General features: G+C 42.0%; 1 protein-coding gene across 1 annotated transcript; it reads right to left on the bottom strand.

The window, feature by feature from the left end:
- Positions 1-7029: 7029 nt before the first annotated feature.
- LOC132363658 (RWD domain-containing protein 4-like) lies at positions 7030-7799 on the bottom strand. The gene has a single exon (XM_059919344.1). It carries the CDS (start codon positions 7731-7733, stop codon positions 7143-7145), a length of 591 nt encoding a protein of 196 aa, XP_059775327.1. The 5' UTR covers positions 7734-7799; the 3' UTR covers positions 7030-7142.
- Positions 7800-20213: the final 12414 nt, after the last annotated feature.

The raw sequence follows: 20213 nt of genomic DNA, 5'->3' as shown, positions 1-20213 counted from the left end.
GTCACTCTAGAAAGCTCGCTGATAATTTGGTTCCAGTTAGGTAGAATTCTGGATAACAGCATTCTGCGATATTAAACAAGGTTCATAAAATGTCACTACGGAAGGAGCCTTAGAGACTAGCAAATGGTGCTGAGTACAAAAAAAGTTAGGAATAAAATGAAGTCTATAGCACAACATAGCATATGAAAATTAAAAATCCATACATGGAACAATACTCATATGTTATAAAACTACATGCATACCTACTCAAAGATAAATAGCTTTCATATTGATGTGGTTGCCTATTGGGAGAAAAGGATCGGTGCTGGGAATGGAGAAAGCAGGAAGGCAAGAGGGGCGGGGCGGGGGGAGAGGGGAAGGAAAAAGGGGGGGAGAGGGGAAGGGAGGGGAGGAGAGAACCTTGCTGGAACGATGATGGTACCAGACCATGTCTTGAAGAGAATGAGTAATTCTACCCTCTAGAATGAAGTTCTAGAACAAAAGTAAAAAAAAAAAAAAAAAAAAAGGAAGCAAGCCTTAGTCTAATCTTTTCATTTTACAGATGGAGAAACTGAGGCTCATAAAGATGAATTCTTTGGCTCGGGTTTTATTGCCACTCAATGGCAGAAACCAGGTATTTTGATTCCTACTTCACTGCTCTCCCTACTACATTCAAACTGCTGCACGTGTACTTACAAAACCTCCATTCCTCCCTTTCTAATGAGTAATTCATGCAGTTACAGTTTTAACTAGAAACGTTGATCATTGCTGGCCCAACTCATACGCCCTCCTCAGAGAAGCTACCCCACACTGCTGAAAGACAGTGGCCCTGCTGGACACCAGATGACCCAGGTCTCCTTCTCTTAAGGTGAGCATTTGATCCAAGGGCAACGCTTCCCTAGATAGAGGGAAGGGCGGCCAACCATCATGCTTTGCCTGGGCTGAAGGGCTTCCCAGGACACAAAACTTTCAGTGCTCAAACCAGAAAATTCCTAGGCCAACTAGGACAAGTTGGTCACCCTAGCAGGAAGGGACTTACGACCTGTGTAGCCAAGTTCAAAACAATAGCATGGGAAATCAGATTCTCAGTTAGAAACTGGGAAACTAAAAATTGATGCCAGTGGCTGAAATAGGAGTGCCATGATATAGAGAGAGGGCAAGGAGAGTTGAGGAGCTGCATATTGGTCACGTGTAAACAGAACTTAAGAGCAGAAACTGAATAAGTAGAGGACACTGATTACATTTTAGGAAAACTGACTTTCAGTAGCTTTTTCCTTAAAAACCACCGTGGCCAATTTCAGATCCTTGCAGAGTCTTTCCAGATGCTTCTGTTTGCTTCTGCTGCTGCTGCTTCTGCTTTCACTGCCAAGCAGAAGACTACAGCAGATGACTCTTCTGTATAAAAGCCAATTCTCTCCAGACCAATGCTGCTTATCTTCCACATTAAAAAGAGACAAGCAAAATCCAGCACACTTAGCAATTTCAAGTTGGGAAACCCAGGTGACTTCCTGATTCCTGCCTCATATCTTATGGAGCTCACGAAAGATAGCTACGATAGCATTTTCCCCAAAGATAGCTACGATAGCATTTCCCATTTCTCGTTCTCTTCTTACATTGCTACTTGGACACTACTCTTATGAAGAGATGGAGTCTATGTCCCCTGCCCTTGACACTGATGGGCTTTTGTGACCGTCTCATAGAGTACGGTGGAAGCAACACCATGTGACCTCCAAGGCTAGGTCATCAGACACAACTTCCACATTGTTCACTGGTGCTTTCGCTCTGGAAGCCTTTAGTCGCCATGGGAGCTGTCTGATCGCCCAGGGGCAGCAATGCCGTGAGGAAGCCTAAGTTGTTCCACGTAGAGAAACCACACGCAGAGGTCCTGAGCCTGCATGAGGAGAGCGACCAATGCCCGGTCAGCCCCCAGCTGCTTCATCCCTTCTCTCTTCCAGCTCCAGCCAGCATGTAATTACAACTACATGAGACATCCTGAGCTGGAAGTGACAGGCCAACCCACTACTTCATTTCTGACCCAGAGACCCATAGTTTATAAGAGATAATAAAGTGACTGTTGTTACTTTAAGCCCCTAAGTTTGGGGATGATTTGTATACAGCAATAGATATCAGGATCAGCTGACCTTGAAGAAGTAATAAAACCTGTGGCCTCATCTCTCCTCAGAACCGCACCTGCCACAGCAGGACCAGAAGAACCTAACTAAATGCAGTAGGTAGCCCCATACCAAGCTAGGAATCTGACTCCACATTTACATGAACGACAGATCAGGTAGTGGCCAATCTTTTAGAAATAATTATTCATTTTACCAAACGATTCACAAAAACATCCTTTATATGTGCAAGTATTTCAAATAAGTTAAAGACAATTTTCTTTACAAAAATTGATCTAGACTCAACTTTTTGGGAACATGTCAGTATGTGCTGAATTCTCCTACCTGGCCCGCCACCAGCAGTTTAAAGCAGCTGTGTCTTCTAGGCACCAGACCCCAGGCAGCCAGCCCTGATGCTGGCAGACACATAAAGAGCATACAGACAGGAGACAAAACACAGGACTGTAAGAACAGGCAAAGGAGCAGAGCCTCTTGGAGGATGAAACAGAGTGGGGTTGGTAGGGCTGCACATTTTTCCTTTAACCAAGGAAGTTTCAAGTTTCAGCTGAGCACATAATTGTCTGGGTAGAGAATACATTCAGTTCCATCTCCCTCCCAGCAGGTGTAGCCATGTGACTAATTTCTGGCTAAAGGAGGTGAGTGGAAGTGATCTATGCCAAGTTAGGATCATGCCCGTGAAAGAAACAGGCGAAGTTCTAGAGCTGGACGGTGGTGATGGTTGCACAACAGTGTGAATGTACTTAATGCCGCTGAACTGTGCACTTAATGCCGCGGACAAGAGCTGGGGCAGCCATCGCACACTGTGCGGCGAAGCTGCATATCAGCGATGGCAATGCAGCTCTCATTCCTGATCCCGGGTCCCTAGACAGCCTCGTGGGGCAGAGTCACCTCTCCAGCCCTCAGCTTCCTCCAGGCTGTTTTGTGAGAGAAAAATACACATCTGTCTTGCTCGACAACCTTGGGGTCTGCTTATTATAGCAGCTTAGATTGAACCCTGACTACGGTCGCAAAGTTGCAGGAACGATATCTCTTTTACCAGGTAGGGGAAACTCTAAGGTGGTGTCTTTACATGGGTGGCAGTAAGAGGTTGTTGATCTCCTCTGTTCCCTGCATTCCCCCTCCTCCTCACCACTAGTGGGAAGAGATCTTTCAGCTGAAGGACAGTTCAAGGTTAAACTATGAAAGGTGAACGGTATTAGTGGATGAAATGTTTGTTTCTCTGTGGGCGTGCCTCTCCACAGAACTTGACCTGAGCCGTGAGGGACCATCAGCTGCATGAATTCCCTGTGGCCCTTTCAGTGCCATCAGTCGTGGTACCAGCCAGTTGAAACCAGGGCCCTGTAGGGCTAGCCAAGAAGGAGAAAAGGAAAGAGAAAGGAAGACTAGGGGAGGGGAGCTCCTGGAAACCACCAGAGATTCACTGTAAATGGATTAAAAATTCTGGCCCAGATTTCCTTAGCCGAACCTGGGCACCCACCCTCTAGCTGCTGTGAATGTGGCTGCTGGCAGCTCACAGCTGTTCCCAGTCTAGAGAACTGCCCCCGGCCAATGGGAGCCTTCTCTCCCAGAGGCTTATGCCCACCCCCAAGGGAACCCCCAGCCAAAGTCAAGCTGACATGGGGGTACAAAAGGCCAGTCTCCTTACTTCATGGAAGACCAGCTCAGTGGGACAATTAATGCTCCTGTGCTGCGTGGGATCGGGCTGACGCTGGTCTCCAGCTGAGACTGCATCCTTGCTTAGTGTCCCTGCACCACCTCCCATCTCCTTCTTTCCTCTCATCTTTTCTCCTGAGAGCACTTCCTCAACATATCACAAGGACGAGAATCCCCCTCTAAGGCTGTTTCTGGGTATCCCAACCTAGGACAGACCTTTCCTCGGGCAAGTAAGTAACAATAGTATACTATGGATTGAAATCAATGTGTGATTTTTTTGTGATTGGCTACTGGTAGGAATGCATTCTTTCTAGGAATGTGCAGTACTGGGACCGGTCTCCAGACCTTTCAGTGCATAGTGAGGGGTTATCCCATATTCACTCAGTTTCTCATTTAACAACGTTTATTGACCAACCATGATATGCAGAGAGTGTGGAGTAAGACCTGTTTCCTATGGTCAAGGAGTTTGTATTATAGTAAGGAAGACTTACATGTAACCACAAACTCTACTCCAAGATAGAATAAAATATGGACTACAACAAAGTCAAACACATACTTCTAGAGGGTAGAGAATGCTACATGGGGTGGTAGTATTTTGGTAGCTAGAGATGCAGGGAAGGGCGTTCCAGCAAAGGGAACAACATGTAAAAGGCACACACTCTTGGGATGCATGCAGTGTTCTCTGGCACTCCTCCTCCGGTAAATGTGCTTCTCTCGGTTCCATCCTCTATGTGTTGAGTGGATTTGAGGGGGGTTTAACTCCAAGAGGGCAATATTATTTCCCTCATTTGTGTATTTCTGGAAGGAAGCAGATTATAGCCCCAAATATGGATAACACAACCATTACGGCAGTCACCACGGGACCGTTAACGGTAAATGGCTGTAAGGATGACAAGAGCCCCTGCAGGCTTCTTTAGCCTTAAGTTGGCCCCATCTTTAGGCAGGAAAAGCCCAGTCCAGTGTGTACTATAAAGAACCTCCCTCCAGGTCATCACTACCTCTGAGCCCCAAACCTACCTCCCAGCCTACCGGCCACGCCCCCTCTGAGAGCAGACTCACTGCTGCATCCCACTTCACAGCCTGAGGCCCGAACCGTTTTGCTGCAGGGACAGAGCCTCTTTTATTCATTTTTCTATCTGTATGGGCACTAAGATGATGCTTTGCAATCCATGTTTGTAAAATGAAATTTGACCTACCTGCTTTGCCAGTCTCTTTCCAGAGAGAATGGATCCAAGCCAAGTGAGAAACATTTTTAAAACAGAGGGACAGAATACCTGAGTCAACTGCAGGCCATGTGACTTCCCCCTAGAGATGCGAAAAAGCAACAGCAGTTCACTTAGAGGGACACTCCTAGTGGGCTTCCTTCAGAGGGGTCTGTGTGCCTGACCTGACTATCCACCTCTTGGTGGGTTTTTATGTGATCTTTCCTTGTATCTTTTTCTGCTTTGCTACTTTTTCCATGCCTTTCAATCACTTCCTGACTTGACTTTCCTCATTGTCTCAGACTCCCAATCATCTGTTTCTTTATTCCCCCCTCCCTTCTGACTTTCTTCCTGAGTTAACTATAATTAACTAGATCTACATCTACACATAAAATAAAGTTTACATCTTCTGTTCTTTTTTTTCTCTCTTTAAATAGAGGTGTAACTGACACAGAACATTATATTAGTTTCAGGTGTACAACATAATTTGATATTTGCATGTATTGCAAAATGATCACCACAGTAAGTCTAGTTAACGTCTGTTGCCAGACATAGTTAAAATGTTTTTCTTGTGAATTTTAAGATCTACTCTCTTAGTAACTTCCAAATATGCAGTACAGTATTAGTAACCATCATCACTCTTCTTTTTTTTTCTTAAACATCTTTATTAGAGTATAATTGCTTTACAATGGTGTGTTAGTTTCTGCTTTATAACAAAGTGAATCAGCTATACATATACATATATCCCCATATCTCCTCCCTCTTGCATGTCCCTCCCACCCTCCCTATCCCACCCCTCTAGGCGGTCACAAAGCACCGAGCTGATCTCCCTGTGCCATGCGGCTGCTTCCCACTAGCTATCTGTTTTACATTTGGTAGTGTATATATGTCCATGCCAGTCTCTCACTTCATCCCAGCTTACCCTTCCCCCTCCCTGTGTCCTCAAGTCCATTCTCTACGTCTGCGTCTTTATTCCTGTCCTATTCATGTCCTAGGTTCTTCAGAACCTTTTTTTTTTTTTTAGATTCCATATATATGTATTAGCATACAGTATTTGTTTTTCTCTTTCTGACTTACTTCACTCTGTATGACACACTCTGGGTCCATCCACCTCACTACAAAAAACTCAGTTTTGTTTCTTTGTATGGCTGAGTAATATTCCATTGTATATATGTGCCACATCTTCTTTATCCATTCATCTGTCGATGGACACAGGTTGCTTCCATGTCCTGGCTATTGTACATAGAGCTGCAATGAACATTGTGGTACATGACTTTTTTTTTTTTTTTTACACAACAACAGATAAATAGGAATTTATTAAAACCATTGTCTCTAACAATATAAAAATTAAATATTAAGGCATCTTTTACTCCCATTTTGGTATATGCAGCAAAGAGAACGGTTTTAAATAGGAACCAGCACTTCTAGTCAAATGCTTTCCAATGCATTTGGCAGATTTGGGTTTTTTTCTTTTTTCTTTCTCCTATTCCACATACCATTGAAAGCTCTCATGATCAAACATCATAACCCAAACCAGGAGGAAAGTATAAACAGATATTCATTTATTTTTTATTTTTTATTTTTTTTAATATATATATATAATTTTATTTATTTATTTACTTTTGGCTGTGTTGGGTCTTCGTTTCTGCGCGAGGGCTTTCCCTAGCTGCGGCAAGCGGGGGCCACTCTTCATCACGGTGCGCGGGCCTCTCACTATCGCGGCCTCTCTTGTTGCGGAGCACAGGCTCCAGACGCGCAGGCTCAGTAGTTGTGGCTCACGGGCCCAGTTGCTCCGCGGCATGTGGGATCTTCCCAGACCAGGGCTCGAACCCGTGTCCTCTGCATTGGCAGGCAGATTCTCAACCACTGTGCCACCAGGGAAGCCCCCCAGATACTCATTTATTAAAAAGCAGTTCACCCTTGAAAAATAAAAAGGAACTACAAAGAATATTATGTATAAAGTTCAAATACTAGTGTTTAAATTTCTCTGAAGCAATTTACGCTTCAGTAATTAAGAGAAAGAAGGGATGAAGACATAAAGACAAGAAGCCTATTAATATGGATCATGCTGTGAACTCACTGGTCACTCAGTCTTCTGCTCCATTGGGATGAGAATTTGAAAAGGGCTTCATATTCTTTTTAAAGGATGCTCTTCCTCCCTCGTCTCAAATTCCACGTGCTATTCATCATCTTTAGAGCCAGTTTTGCTTAAATGCTTCACCACATCAACCCAGTTCCAACCTCGAGGAAGTTCTCCTTTGTGATCTGTTTTATCTGCCAGCTTACGTTTCTGGGCTTTTGAAAGTTGTTCTTTTTTGTCTTTTTTCTTACTTGATGGGGCTGTGTTAGGAGTTTCCACTGAGATGATGTTGCTTACGGACGTAGCAGAAGGAACAGGATGGTGATTCTCCATGAGCTGCTCTTTATTTTCCTTGGCATATTCAAACACCGTGTAGGTCATGGCCGTCCCGAGATTGACTTCCACTGCTTCCTGTAACTTGGCTAATATGCTCTGTTTTACAGCTGACGATCTGCAATGCACAAGAAATACATTGATGGTGTTGTTAAAAAAGGCGTTCATAGATATGATTGGAGGTGTCTGGGGATAGGTTTCTGTCCAGGAAATCTCTATTAGGAAGGCTTTGGGATCACTGTTTTCACCTATCCTATATTGAAATGAAACCGGACTTAATTCCCGGAAACTTTCATCTCCTTCATAAATAGAACGCGATGCCTCCAGTTCCATCTCCTGGTCCTCGTTGGCACTCATTGCGCCGGTCACGGGGCGCCTCCCGGGCGGACGGCGTTCGCGACAATGAAAATAAAGCGAGGGCGGTGGCCCCAAGGCCGGGGCGTCCCTCTTCCGCGCCGTGGGCTGGTGAGGCACACCCTCAGCACCACAGACGAGAGTCTCCCGGGTTCCCGGTCCCCGGGTAGCACGAAGCCATCAGCGGAGGGCTGCAAGCGGGGAACCGGCGGCCTCCGCAACAGGCGAGCCAGCCACATGACTCTTTTTGAATTATGGTTTTCTCAGGGTATACGCCACGCCCAGTAGTGGAATTGCTGGGTGGTATGTTAGTTCTATTTTTAGTTTTTTAAGGAACCGCCATACTGTTCTCCATAGTGGCTGTATCAATTTACATTCTCACCAACAGTGCAAGAGGGTTCCCTTTTCTCCACACCCTCTCCAGCATTTGTTGTTTCTAGATTTTTTTGATGATGGCCATTCTGACCGGTGTGAGATTATATCTCATTGTAGTTTTGATTTGCATTTCTCTAATGATTAGTGACGTTGAGCATCTTTGCATGTGTTTGTGGGCAATCTGTATATCTTCTTTGGAGAAATGTCTAGGTCTTCCGTCCATTTTTGGATTGGGTTGTTTGTTTTTTTGATATTGAGCTGCGTGAGTTGCTTGTCAATTTTGGAGATTAATCCTTTGTCAGTTGCTTCATTTGCAAATATTTTCTCCCATTCTGAGGGCTGTCTTTTGGTCTTGTTTATGGTTTCCTTTGCTGTGCAAAAGCTTTTAAGTTTCATTAGGTCCCATTTGTTTATTTTTGTTTTTATTTCCATTTCTCTAGGAGGTGGGTCGAAAAGGATCTTGCTGTGATTTATGTCATGTCACTCTTATTTCTAAAGATATGAAAGTAGAATGTGTAGTGGGTAAACTGGCTGGGTGGCCTTGGTATCTACCCAGGACTTCAAAACCCCCACACGTCTTTGCCCCCCTCTTTCTCTCCCTCCGTCTCAGAGAAGTCTCTTCTTGCTAAACTGCCCTCCACGTGGGTTATGATCTCATCCCTAACCCTTGGCTCTCTTAACTATCCCACTTCCTCTGTCCCAGTTGCTCCACTCGGTCTCTGGGCACGCTCAGGTCTCCAGACACTGAAACCCTCTCCTCCTTTCCCCGACCTCATGCCCTTTACCACAACCATCACGGTGTTGCAACCCACCTTCTTGAAGAATCCTTTACACCTTGTGCCCCCATTTCCCTCCTTCCTGGGCAATCTCTAAGCCCTTCTCCTTACCCCCCAGCCCTTACCTAAGGAAATTACTAAGGCCCTGAGCCCGAAGCCCACCCAGCAGCCCGATCCAGTGAACTATTTTCAGCCCTTAACCTCAGAAACGCTCATGTAACATTTCCCACGTTTACCACAGGTTCCCCCCATCAGACTCCTCCCTTCCCTGGCTCCGCCCCCTACTTGCTGAAGGTGGGCCTTCCTAAGGAAGAACTTCCAGATTTCCTACCCTTCCCTCACCAGCTCCAAGACCTCACCTGCCCAAGGCTCTGGGCACTGTCTCAGGCTTTTGAGGTCTGAAGAGAGACATTTTTATGCCAAAATGTAACCTTTTGTAAGGGGTGTGTAGCCTTTTGTAAGGTGCCTGCGTAAACCTGCTTTTCACTGTTTAGCAAACAGGGCCACCTGCGTCTTGTTTTCCCTGAGACTTGGTTTGGCTGGCAGGATTCAGCTGGGGAACGCCTGTGCAGGCTCAGAGAAGGGTTCAACAGTGCGGGGGGAGGGAGGGTAACTGGTTATCCATTCACCTCCCTCCTACCAAGGGCAGCAGAGAAGTGGCCCCTGCCTGGATGTCCCTGACACAACGTGTTTCGAGACCCTCCCTGCCCCAGCAAGCTACCAAGAGAGCCAGAAAGCCACCAGAGCTGCAATCAGGTATCTGTAACACTCTTAGTTTCTGGGATTCTGTTCAAAAACAAGCACTTAGAAGAACTTGGAGAAAATTATGACTCTAGCCATGTCTTCATAAGTGTCCTCTAAAGAAGAATTTGTAGACTTTGGGGCAAGCCATAACACCTCAACAGTAACTTTTCTTCCCCCAGTAGTAATAATAGCTATTATTATTATTATTATTGAAAGTTGGTGGGAAATGTAGAAAAGTCATGAAAGTTGAAAGTACAATGAAACTCTATATGCCCTTCGTCTTTTCAACATGTGTTAACATCTGCCAGATTTGTTTCATCTCTCTGTGTGTATTTGTGCACATATTTTTGTTCTTATTGAACCATTTGAAATAACTTGCAGACATCATGACAGTTCAATCCTAAATACTTCAGCATGCATCTCCTAAGAGTAAGGACATGCTTCTACCCAACCAAAATAACATTATCACACCTGAGACTATCAACAATCGTTCTGTAATATTACCTAATAGCCAGACCATATTCAAAATTTCCCAGTCATCTTAAAAATCTTTTATAGGTGTGTTTTCACCAAATCAGGATCCAGTTGGAATTCACACAGTGCATTTGGTTATTATTTCTCTTTAGTCTATTAGACTTTTTTAACTGAAGTAAAATTAACATTCATTCTAATGCATCCATTTTAAATGTACAGTTTCAGTTTAATATACACGTGTGTATATACATACATATATGTACTCTTATAACAACTGCCACAATCAAAATATAGAAAATGTTCCTTCATGCCACCTTTGCAACCAATCACCCCTTCAACCCCTGCCCCAGGCAACCACTGGTCTGATTTTTATCACTGTGGATAGCTATGTCTGGTCAAGAACTTCATAAATCCAAGAATACAGTTTATTTCTTTTGTGTCTGGTTTCTTTTGATCAACATATTTTTTTAATAAATGTATTTATTTTATTTATTCATTTTTGGCTGTGTTGGATCTTCGCTGCTGTGCGCAGGCCCTCTCCAGTTGCATCGATCGGGGGCCACTCTTCACTGTGGTGTGTGGGTCTCTCACTGCGGTGGCCTCTCCTGTTGCAGAGCATGGGCTCCAGGCACGTGGGCCTCAGTAGTTGTGGCATGTGCACTCAGTAGTTGTGGCACGTGCACTGAGTAGTTGTGGCTCGTGGGCTCCAGAGCGCAGGCTCAGCAGCTGTGGCACACCTGCCCAGTTGCTCCACGACATGTAGGATCCTCCTGGACCAGGGCCCAAACCCGTTTCCCCCACACTGGCAGGCAGACTCCCAACCACTGTGCCACCAGGGAAGCCCTGATCAGCAATTTTTTTTTTTTTAAACATCTTTATTGGAGTATAATTGATTTAAAATGGTGTGTTAGTTTCTGCTTTATAACAAAGTGAATCAGCTATACATATACATATATCCCCATATCTCTTCCCTCTTGCGTCTCCCTCCCACCCTCCCTATCCCACCACTCTAGGTGGTCACAAAGCACCAAGCTGATCTCCCTGTGCTATGCAGCTGCTTCCCACTAGCCATCTATTTTACATTTGGTAGTGTAAATAAGTCCATGCCACTCTCTCACTTCATCCTAGCTTACCTTTCCCCCTCCCCGTGTCCTCAAGTCCATTCTCTATGTCTGCAACTTTATTCCTGTCCTGCACCTAGGTTCTTCAGAACCACTTTTTTTTTCTTTTTTTTTTTAGATTCCATATATATTTGTTAGCATACGGTATTTGTTTTTCTCTTTCTGACTTACTTCACTCTGTATGACAGACTCTAACTCCATCCACCTCACTACATATAACTCCATTTCGTTTCTTTTTATGGCTGAGTAATATTCCATTGTATATATGTGCCACATCTTCTTTATCCATTCATCTGTCGATGGACACCTAGGTTGCTTCCATGTCCTGGCTATTGTAAATAGAGCTGCAATGAACATTGTGGTACATGACTCTTTTTGAACTATGGTTTTCTTAGGGTATATGCCCAGTAGTGGGATTGCTGGGTCGTATGGTAGTTCTATTTTTAGTTTTGTAAGGAACCTCCATATTGTTCTCCATAGTGGCTATATCAATTTACATTCCCACCAACAGTGCAAGAGGGTTCCCTTTTCTCCACACCCTCTCCAGCATTTGTTGTTTGTAGATTTTTTGATGATGGCCATTCTGACTGGTGTGAGGTGATACCTCATTGTGGTTTTGATTTGCATTTCTCTAATGATTAGTGACGTTGAGCATTCTTTCACGTGTTTGTTGGCAATCTGTATATCTTCTTTGGAGAAATGTCTATTTAGGTCTTCTGCCCATTTTTGGATTGGGTTGTTTGTTTTTTTGATATTGAGCTGCATGAGCTGCTTGTCAATTTTGGAGATTAATCCTTTGTCAGTTGCTTCATTTGCAAATATTCTCTCCCATTCTGAGGGTTGTCTTTTCATCTTGTTTATGGTTTCTTTTGCTGTGCAAAAGCTTGTAAGTTTCATTAGGTCCCATTTGTTTATTTTTGTTTTTATTTCCATTTCTCTAGGAGGTGGGTCAAAAAAGATCTTGCTGTGATTTGTCAAAGAGTGTTCTGCCTATGTTTTCCTCTAAGAGTTTTATAGTGTCTGGTCTTACAATTAGGTCTTTAATCCATTTTGAGTTTCTTTTTCTGTATGGTGTTAGGGAGTGTTCTAATTTCATTCTTTTACATTTAGCTGTCCAGTTTTCACAGCACCACTTATTGAAGAAGCTGTCTTTTCTCCAGTGTATTTTCTTGCCTCCTTTATCAAAAATAAGGTGAGCATATGTGCGTGGGTTTATCTCTGGGTTTTCTATCCTGTTCCATTGATCTATATTTCTGTTTTTGTGCCAGTACCATACTGTCTTGATTACTGTCGCTTTGTAGTATAGTCTGAAGTCCGGGAGCCTGATTCCTCCAGCTCCGTTTTTCTTTCTCAAGATTGCTTTGGCTATTCAGGGTCTTTTGTGTTTCCATACAAATTGTGAAATTTTTTGTTCTAGTTCTGTGAAAAATGCCATTGGTAGTTTGATAGGGATTGCACTGAATCTGTAGATTGCTTTGGGTCATATAGTCATTTTCACAATGTTTATTCTTCCAATCCAAGAACATGGTATATCTCTCCATCTGTTTGTATCATCTTTAATTTTTTTCATCAGTGTCTTATAGTTTTCTGCATACAGGTCTTTTGTCTCATTAGGTAGGTTTATTCCTAGGTATTTTATTCTTTTTGTTGCAGTGGTAAATGGGAGTGTTTCCTTAATTCCTCTTTCAGATTTTACATCATTGGTGTATAGGAATGCAAGAGATTTCTGTGCATTAATTTTGTATCCTGCTACTTTACCAAATTCATTGATTAGCTCTAGTAGTTTTGCGGTAGAGTCTTTAGGATTCTCTATGTATAGTATCATGTCATCTTCAAACAGTGACAGCTTTACTTCTTGTTTTCTGATTTGGAGTCCTTTTATTTCTTTTTCTTCCCTGATTGCTGTGGCTAAAACTTCCAAAACTATGTTGAATAATAGTGGTGAGAGTGGGCAACCTTGTCTTGTTCCTGATCTTAGTGGAAATGGTTTCAGTTTTTCACCATTGAGAATGATGTTGGCTGTGGGTTTGTCGTATATGGCCTTTATTATGTTGAGGTAAGTTCCCTCTATGCCTACTTTCTGGAGAGTTTTTATCATAAATGGGTGTTGAATTTTGTCGAAAGCTTTTTCTGCATCTAGTGAGATGATCATATGGTTTTTATTCTTCAGTTTGTTAATATGGTGTATCGCATTGATTGCTTTGCGTATATTGAAGAATCCTTGCATTCCTGGGATAAACCCCACTTGATCATGGTGTATGATCCTTTTAATGTGCTGTTCGATTCTGTTTGCTAGTATTTTGTTGAGGATTTTTGCATCTATGTTCATCAGTGATATTGGCCTGTAGTTTTCTTTCTTTGTGAACATCTTTGTCTGGTTTTGGTATCAGGGTGATGGTGGCCTCGTAGAATGAGTTTGGGAATATTGCTCCCTCCGCTATATTTTGGAAGAGTTTGAGAACGATAGGTGTTAGCTCTTCTCTAAATGTTTGATAGAATTCGCCTGGGAAGCCATCTGGTCCTGGGCTTTTGTTTGTTGGAAAATTTTTAATCACAGTCTCAGTTTCAGTGCTTGTGATTGGTCTGTTTACATTTTCTATTTCTTCCTGGTTCAGTCTCGGAAGGTTGTGCTTTTCTAAGAATTGGTCCTTTTCTTCCAGGTTGTCCATTTTATTGGCATAGAGTTGCTTGTAGTAATCTCTCATGATCCTTTGTATTTCTTCAGTGTCAGTTGTTACTTCTCCTTTTTCATTTCTAACTATTGATTTGAGTCTTCTCCCTTTTCTTCATGATGAGTCTGGCTAATGGATTATCAATTTTGTTTATCTTCTCAAAGAACCAGCTTTTAGTTTTATTGATCATTTCTTTTTCATTTATTTCTGATCTGATCTTTATGATTTCTTTCCTTCTCCTAACTTTGGGGGTTTTTTGTTCTTCTTTCTCTAATTGCTTTAGGTATAAGGCTAGGTTGTTTATGTGAGATGTTTCTTGTTACTTGATGTAGGCTTGTATAGCTATAAACTTCCCTCTTAGAACTGCTTTTGCTGCATCCCATAGGTTTTGGGTCATTGTGTTTTCATTGTCATTTGTTTCTAGGTATTTTTTGATTTCCTCTTTGATTTCTTCAGTGATCTCTTGGTTATTAAGTAGTGTATTGTTTAGCCTCCATGTATTTGTATTTTTACAGATTTTTTCCTGTAATTGATGTCTAGTCTCATCGCATTGTGGTTGGAAAAGATACTTGATATGATTTCAATTTTCTTAAATTCACCAAGGCTTGATTTGTGACCCAAGATATGATCTATCCTGGAGAACATTCCATGAGTACTTGAGAAGAAAGTGTATTCTGTTGGTTTTGGATGGAATGTCCTATAAATATCAATTAAGTCCATCTTGTTTAATGTATCATTTAAAGCTTGTGCTTCCTTATTTATTTTCATTTTGGATGATCTGTTCATTGATGAAAGTGGGATGTTAAATTCCCCCCTATTATTGTGCTTCTGTCATTTTCCCCTTATGGCTGTCAGCATTTGCCTTATGTATTGAGGTGCTCCTATGTTGGGTGCATAAATATTTACAATTGTTATATCTTCTTCTTGGATTGATCCCTTGATCATTACGTAGTGTCCTTCTTTGTCTCTTGTAATAGTCTTTATTTTAAAGTCTATTTTGTCTGATATGAGAATTGCTACTCCAGCTTTCTTTTGATTTCCATTTGCATGGAATATCTTTTTCCATCCCCTCACTTTCAGTCTGTATGTGTCCCTAGGTCTGAAGTGGGTCTCTTGTAGACAGCATATATACGGGTCTTGTTTTTGTATCCATTCAGCCAGTCTGTGTCTTTTGGTTGGAGCACTTAATCCATTTACATTTAAGGTAATTATCAATATGTATGTTCCTATTACCATTTTCTTAATTGGTTTGGGTTTGTTATTGTAGGTCTTTTCCTTCTCTTGTGTTTCCTGCCTAGAGGAGTTCCTTTAGCATTTGTTGTACAGCTGGTTTGGTGGTGCTGAATTCTCTTAGCTTTTGCTTGTCTGTAAAGATTTTAATTTCTCTGTCGAATCTGAATGAGATCCTTGCTGGGTAGAGTCATCTTGGTTGTAGGTTTTTCCCTTTCATCACTTTAAATATGTCCTGCCACTCCCTTCTGGCATGCAGAGTTTCTGCTGAAAGATCAGATGTTAACCTTATAGGGATTCCCTTGTGTGTTATTTGTTGTTTTTCCCTTGCTGCTTTTAATATTTTTTCTTTGTATTTAATTTTTGATAGTTTGATTAATATGTGTCTTGGCATGTTTATCCTTGGATTTATCCTGTTTGGGACTCTCTGCGCTTCCTGGACTTGATTAACTATTTCCTTTCCCATATTAAGGAAGTTTCCAACTATAATCTCTTCAAATATTTTCTCAGTACCTTTCTTTTTCTCTTCTTCTTCTGGGACCCCTATAATTTGAATGTTGGTGTGTTTAATGTTGTTCCCGAGGTCTCTGAGACTGTCCTCAGTTCTTTTCATTCTTTTTTCTTATTGTGCTCTACAGTAGTTATTTCCACTATTTTATCTTCCAGGTCACTTATCCGTTCTTCTGCCTCAGTTATTCTGCTATTGATTCCTTCCAGAGAATTTTTAATTTCATTTACTGTGTTGTTCATCATTGCTTGTTTGCTCTTTAGTTCTTCTAGGTCCTGTTAAATGTTTCTTGTATTTTCTCCATTCTATTTCCAAGATTTTGGATCATCTTTACTATCATTACTCTGAATTCTTTTTCAGGTAGACTGCTTATTTCCTCTTCATTTGCTTGGTCTGGTGGGTTTGTACCTTGCTCCTTCATCTCCTGTGTGTTTCTCTGTCTTCTCATTTTGCTTAACTTACTGTGGGTTCTCCTTTTCACAGGCTGTAGGTTCGTAGTTCCTGTTGTTTTTGATGTCTGCCCCCAGTGGCTAAGGTTGGTTCAGTTGGTTGTATAGGCTTCCTGGTGGAGGGGACTAGTGCCTGTGTTCTGGTGGATGAGGCTGGATCTTGTCTTTCTGGTGGGCAAGTCTATGTCCGGTGGTGTGTTTTGGGGTGTCTGTGACCTTATGATGATTTTAGGCAGCCTCTCTGCTAATGGGTGGGGTTGTGTTCCTGTCTTGCTAGTTGTTTGGCATAGGGTGTCCAGCACTGTAGCTTGCTGGTCGTTGAGTGGAGCTGGGTCTTAGCATTGAGATGGAGATCCTTGGGAGAGCTTTTGCCTTTTGATATTACATGGAGCTGGGAGGTCTCTGGTCGACCAATGTCCTGAATTCGGCTCTCCCTCCTCAGAGGCACAGACCTGACATCCAGCTGGAGCACCAAGACCCTGTCAGCTACACGGCTCAGAAGAAAAGGGAGAAAAAAAGAAGAAAGAAAGAGAAAAATTTAAAAAAGTTATTAAATAAAAATAATTATTTAAAAAAATTAATAAGTAATAAAAAAAGAAAAAAGAAAGAAAGAAGAGAGCAACCAAAGAACAAATCCACCAATGATAACAAGCGCTAAAAAGTATACTAAAAAAAAAAAAAAACAAAAACTAAAAAGGAAGGACAGAACCCTAGGACAAATGGTAAAAGCAAAGGTATACAGACAAAATCACACACAGAAGCATACACATACACGCTCACAAAAAGAGAAAAAGGAAAAAAAATATATCGTTGCTCCCAAAGTCCATGGCCTCAATTTGGGATGATTCGTTGTCTATTCAGGTATTCCACAGATGCAGGGTACATGAAGTTGATTGTGGAGGTTTAATCCGCTGCTCCTGAGGCTGCTGGGAGAAATTTCCCTTTCTCTTCTTTGTTCGCACAGCTCCGGGGGTTCAGCTTTGGATTTGGACCCGCCTCTGCATGTAGGTTGCCTGAGGGCATCTGTTCTTCACTCAGGATGGGGTTAAAGGAGCAGATGATTCGGGGGCTCTGGCTCACTCAGGCCAGGGGGAGAGGGAGGGGTATGGAATGCAAGGTGAGCCTGTGGCGGCAGAAGCCTGCGTGACGTTGCACCAGCCTGAGGAGCGTCGTGCGTTCTCCCGGGGAAGTTGTCCCTGGATCATGGGACCCTGGCAGTGGAGGGCTGCACAGGCTCGCAGGAGGGGAGGTGTGGAGAGTGACCTGTGCTTGCACACAGGCTTCTTGATGGCTGCAGCAGCAGCCTTAGCGTCTCATGCCCGTCTCTGGGGTCCGTGCTGATAGCCGCGGCTCATGCCCGTCTCTGGAGCTACTTTAAGCGGCTCTCTGAATCCCCTCTCCTCGCGCCCCCCGAAACAATGGTCTCTTGCCTCTTCAGCAGGTCCAGACTTTTTCCTGGACTCCCTCCCGGCTAGCCGTGGCGCTCTAGCCCCCTTTAGGCTGTGTTCACCCAGCCAACCCCAGTCCTCTCCCTGGGATCTGACCTCCAAAGCCCGAGCCTCAGCTCCCAGCCCCCGCCCGCCCCGGCGGGTGAGCAGACAAGTCTCTCGGGCTGGTGAGTGCTGGTCGGCACTGATCCTCTGTGCGGGAATCTCTCCGCTTTGCCCTCCGTACCCCTGTTGCTGAGCTCTCCTCCATGACTCCAAAGCTTCCCCCCCTGCCACCCTCGTCTCCGCCAGCGAAGGGGCTTCCTAGTGTGTGGAAACCTTTCCTCCTTCACAGCTCCCTCCCACTGGTGCAGGTCCCATCCCTATTCTTTTGTCTCTGTTTTTCTTTTTTCTTTTGCCCTACCCAGGTACGTGGGGAGTTTCTTGCCTTTTGGGAGGTCTGAGGTCTTCTGCCAGTGTTCAGTAGGAGTTGTTCCACATGTAGATGTATTTCTGATGTATTTGTGGGGAGGAAGGTGATCTCCACGTCTTACTCTTCCGCCATCTTGAAGGTCTCCCCCTGATCAGCATATTTTTGATATTCATTTGTCTTGTTGCATATATGAGTAGTTAGTTCCTTTTTATTGATGAGTAATATTCCATTGTATGAATATACCAGTTTGTTTATCCATTCACCCACTGATGAACTGGATTGTTTCCAGTTTTAAGCTATTGTGATTCAAGCTACTATGAACATTCATATACAACTCTTTTTGTGGACATATGTTTTCATTTCTGTTGAGTAAAAATCTAGATGTAAAATTGCTGGGTCATACAGTAAGTATATGTTTAACTTTATAAGAAACTGCCAAACTGTTTTCCAAAGTGTTGATAACATTTTACATTCTTACGAGGAATATATGAATAGTTTCTCCATATCCTCACCAGTGCTTAATATTATCAATCTTTTTACTTTTTTCCATTTTATGGGTTGTGTAGTGACAGTAAAAATGGCGTTTACTGGGTGTATCTCAGTGTGATTTTAATTTACATGTCCCTCATAACTAGAGATGTTGTACATCTTTTCATGTGCTTATTGCTTTTATATATATATATATATATATGTATATATATATATATATATACTTTTTGTGATGTGTCTGTTCAAATATTTGCCCTTTTAAAAATTGGGTTATCTTTGTATTATTGACTTGCACTTATGAGTCCTCTGCCAGGTTTATGTATTACAAATATTTTCTTCTAGTCAGTGACTTGACTTTTCATTTTTTGATGGTCTTTTGCAGAGCAGAAGTTTTAAATCTTAGTGAAATCCAGTTTATCAGTATTTTCTTTTAAGATTGGTGCTTTTTTGTATCCTAACAAATCTTTGCCTATTCCAAGGTTGTTCTGTGTTTTATTCTAGAAGTTTTATAGTTTTAGCTTTTATATGTAGGCCTAGAATCCATTTAGAGTTAATTTTTATATGTAGTGTGAGATAGGGGTTAAGTATTTTTTATACATATATTCAGTTGTTCTAGCACCATTTGTTGAAAAGACTGTTTTTTTTCCCATTCTCTTACCTTGGCACCTTTGCAAAAAAAAAAAAAAATCAATTGACCATGTATATACAGGTCTACTTCTAGATTCTATGCTAGTCCATTGTCTATCCTATGTCAATATCACAGTGTCTTGATTACTATAGCTTTATAGTAGGTCTTGAATTCAGTGTGTAAGTCTTTCAGATTTGTTCTTCTTTTCTGAAATTATTTTGAGTCTTCTGGTCCTTTACATTTTCATATAAATTTTATAATAAACTTCCCATTTTCTATTTTTAAAAATGCTTGTTGAGATTTTGATTGCGATTGTATTGAATCTATTAATCTGTTGGGGAGAACTTACGTATTTTAACAATACTGATTCTTCCAATCCATGAACATGGTAAATCTGTCCATTCATTTGGAGATAATTTAATTTCATGGAGATTGTTTAATTTTGTTCAACAATCTATTGTAGTTTTCAGTACACAGTCATATATCTATATATAAGTTTATTTGAAAACAATTTTTTGATACTATAAATAGTATTTCATTTTCCAGTTGTTTGTGCTGAATATGGGTATACTTTTGATTTCTGTATATTGACCTTGTGTTCTGCATACTTGCTAGATTCACTTTTTGGTTTTACTAGCTTTTTTGTGGAATCCTTAGGATTTTCTATGGTCACAATCATGTTTTACTTCTTCAATATTTACCCTTTTTTTTTCTTGCCTTTTTGCACCAGCTGGGACCACAGCAAAATGTTGAATGGAAATGGTAAAAGAAAACTTCCTTCCTTGTCTCTGATCTTGGGGGAAAATAGTCTTTTACCAAAATATATGATGCTAGCTAAAGGTTAATAGGAGAAAGCATTTTGCAAATTTCAAAACCCATTCATGATTAAAACTCTCAGTAAAGTTGGAATCAAAAGTCAAAGGCATCTATGTGGTCTTCCTTTAAAGATTGTTGAGTTTTGTTTTCACAGGCAATTAATTTATATGTGGATTGACTTGATTCTTTTAAGACTTATTTTTAAGCTTTGTTGAGGCAGCTTAGCTAGAGTAGGTTTGCCCTAATCCTGAGGCGTGGCCTTTCTGGTAGTCTACTCCTAAAGCCCTCCATGCTCAGTGAGGCCTTTCCATTCTGGTTGGTCAAAACTCTAGCATCTCCCA

This window comes from Balaenoptera ricei, chromosome 3 (genome assembly GCF_028023285.1).
Source record: "Balaenoptera ricei isolate mBalRic1 chromosome 3, mBalRic1.hap2, whole genome shotgun sequence".
Lineage (NCBI taxonomy): Eukaryota > Metazoa > Chordata > Mammalia > Artiodactyla > Balaenopteridae > Balaenoptera > Balaenoptera ricei.
The sequence above is the reverse complement of the archived record's forward strand: the minus strand, read 5'-3'. Positions and strand labels throughout refer to the sequence as shown.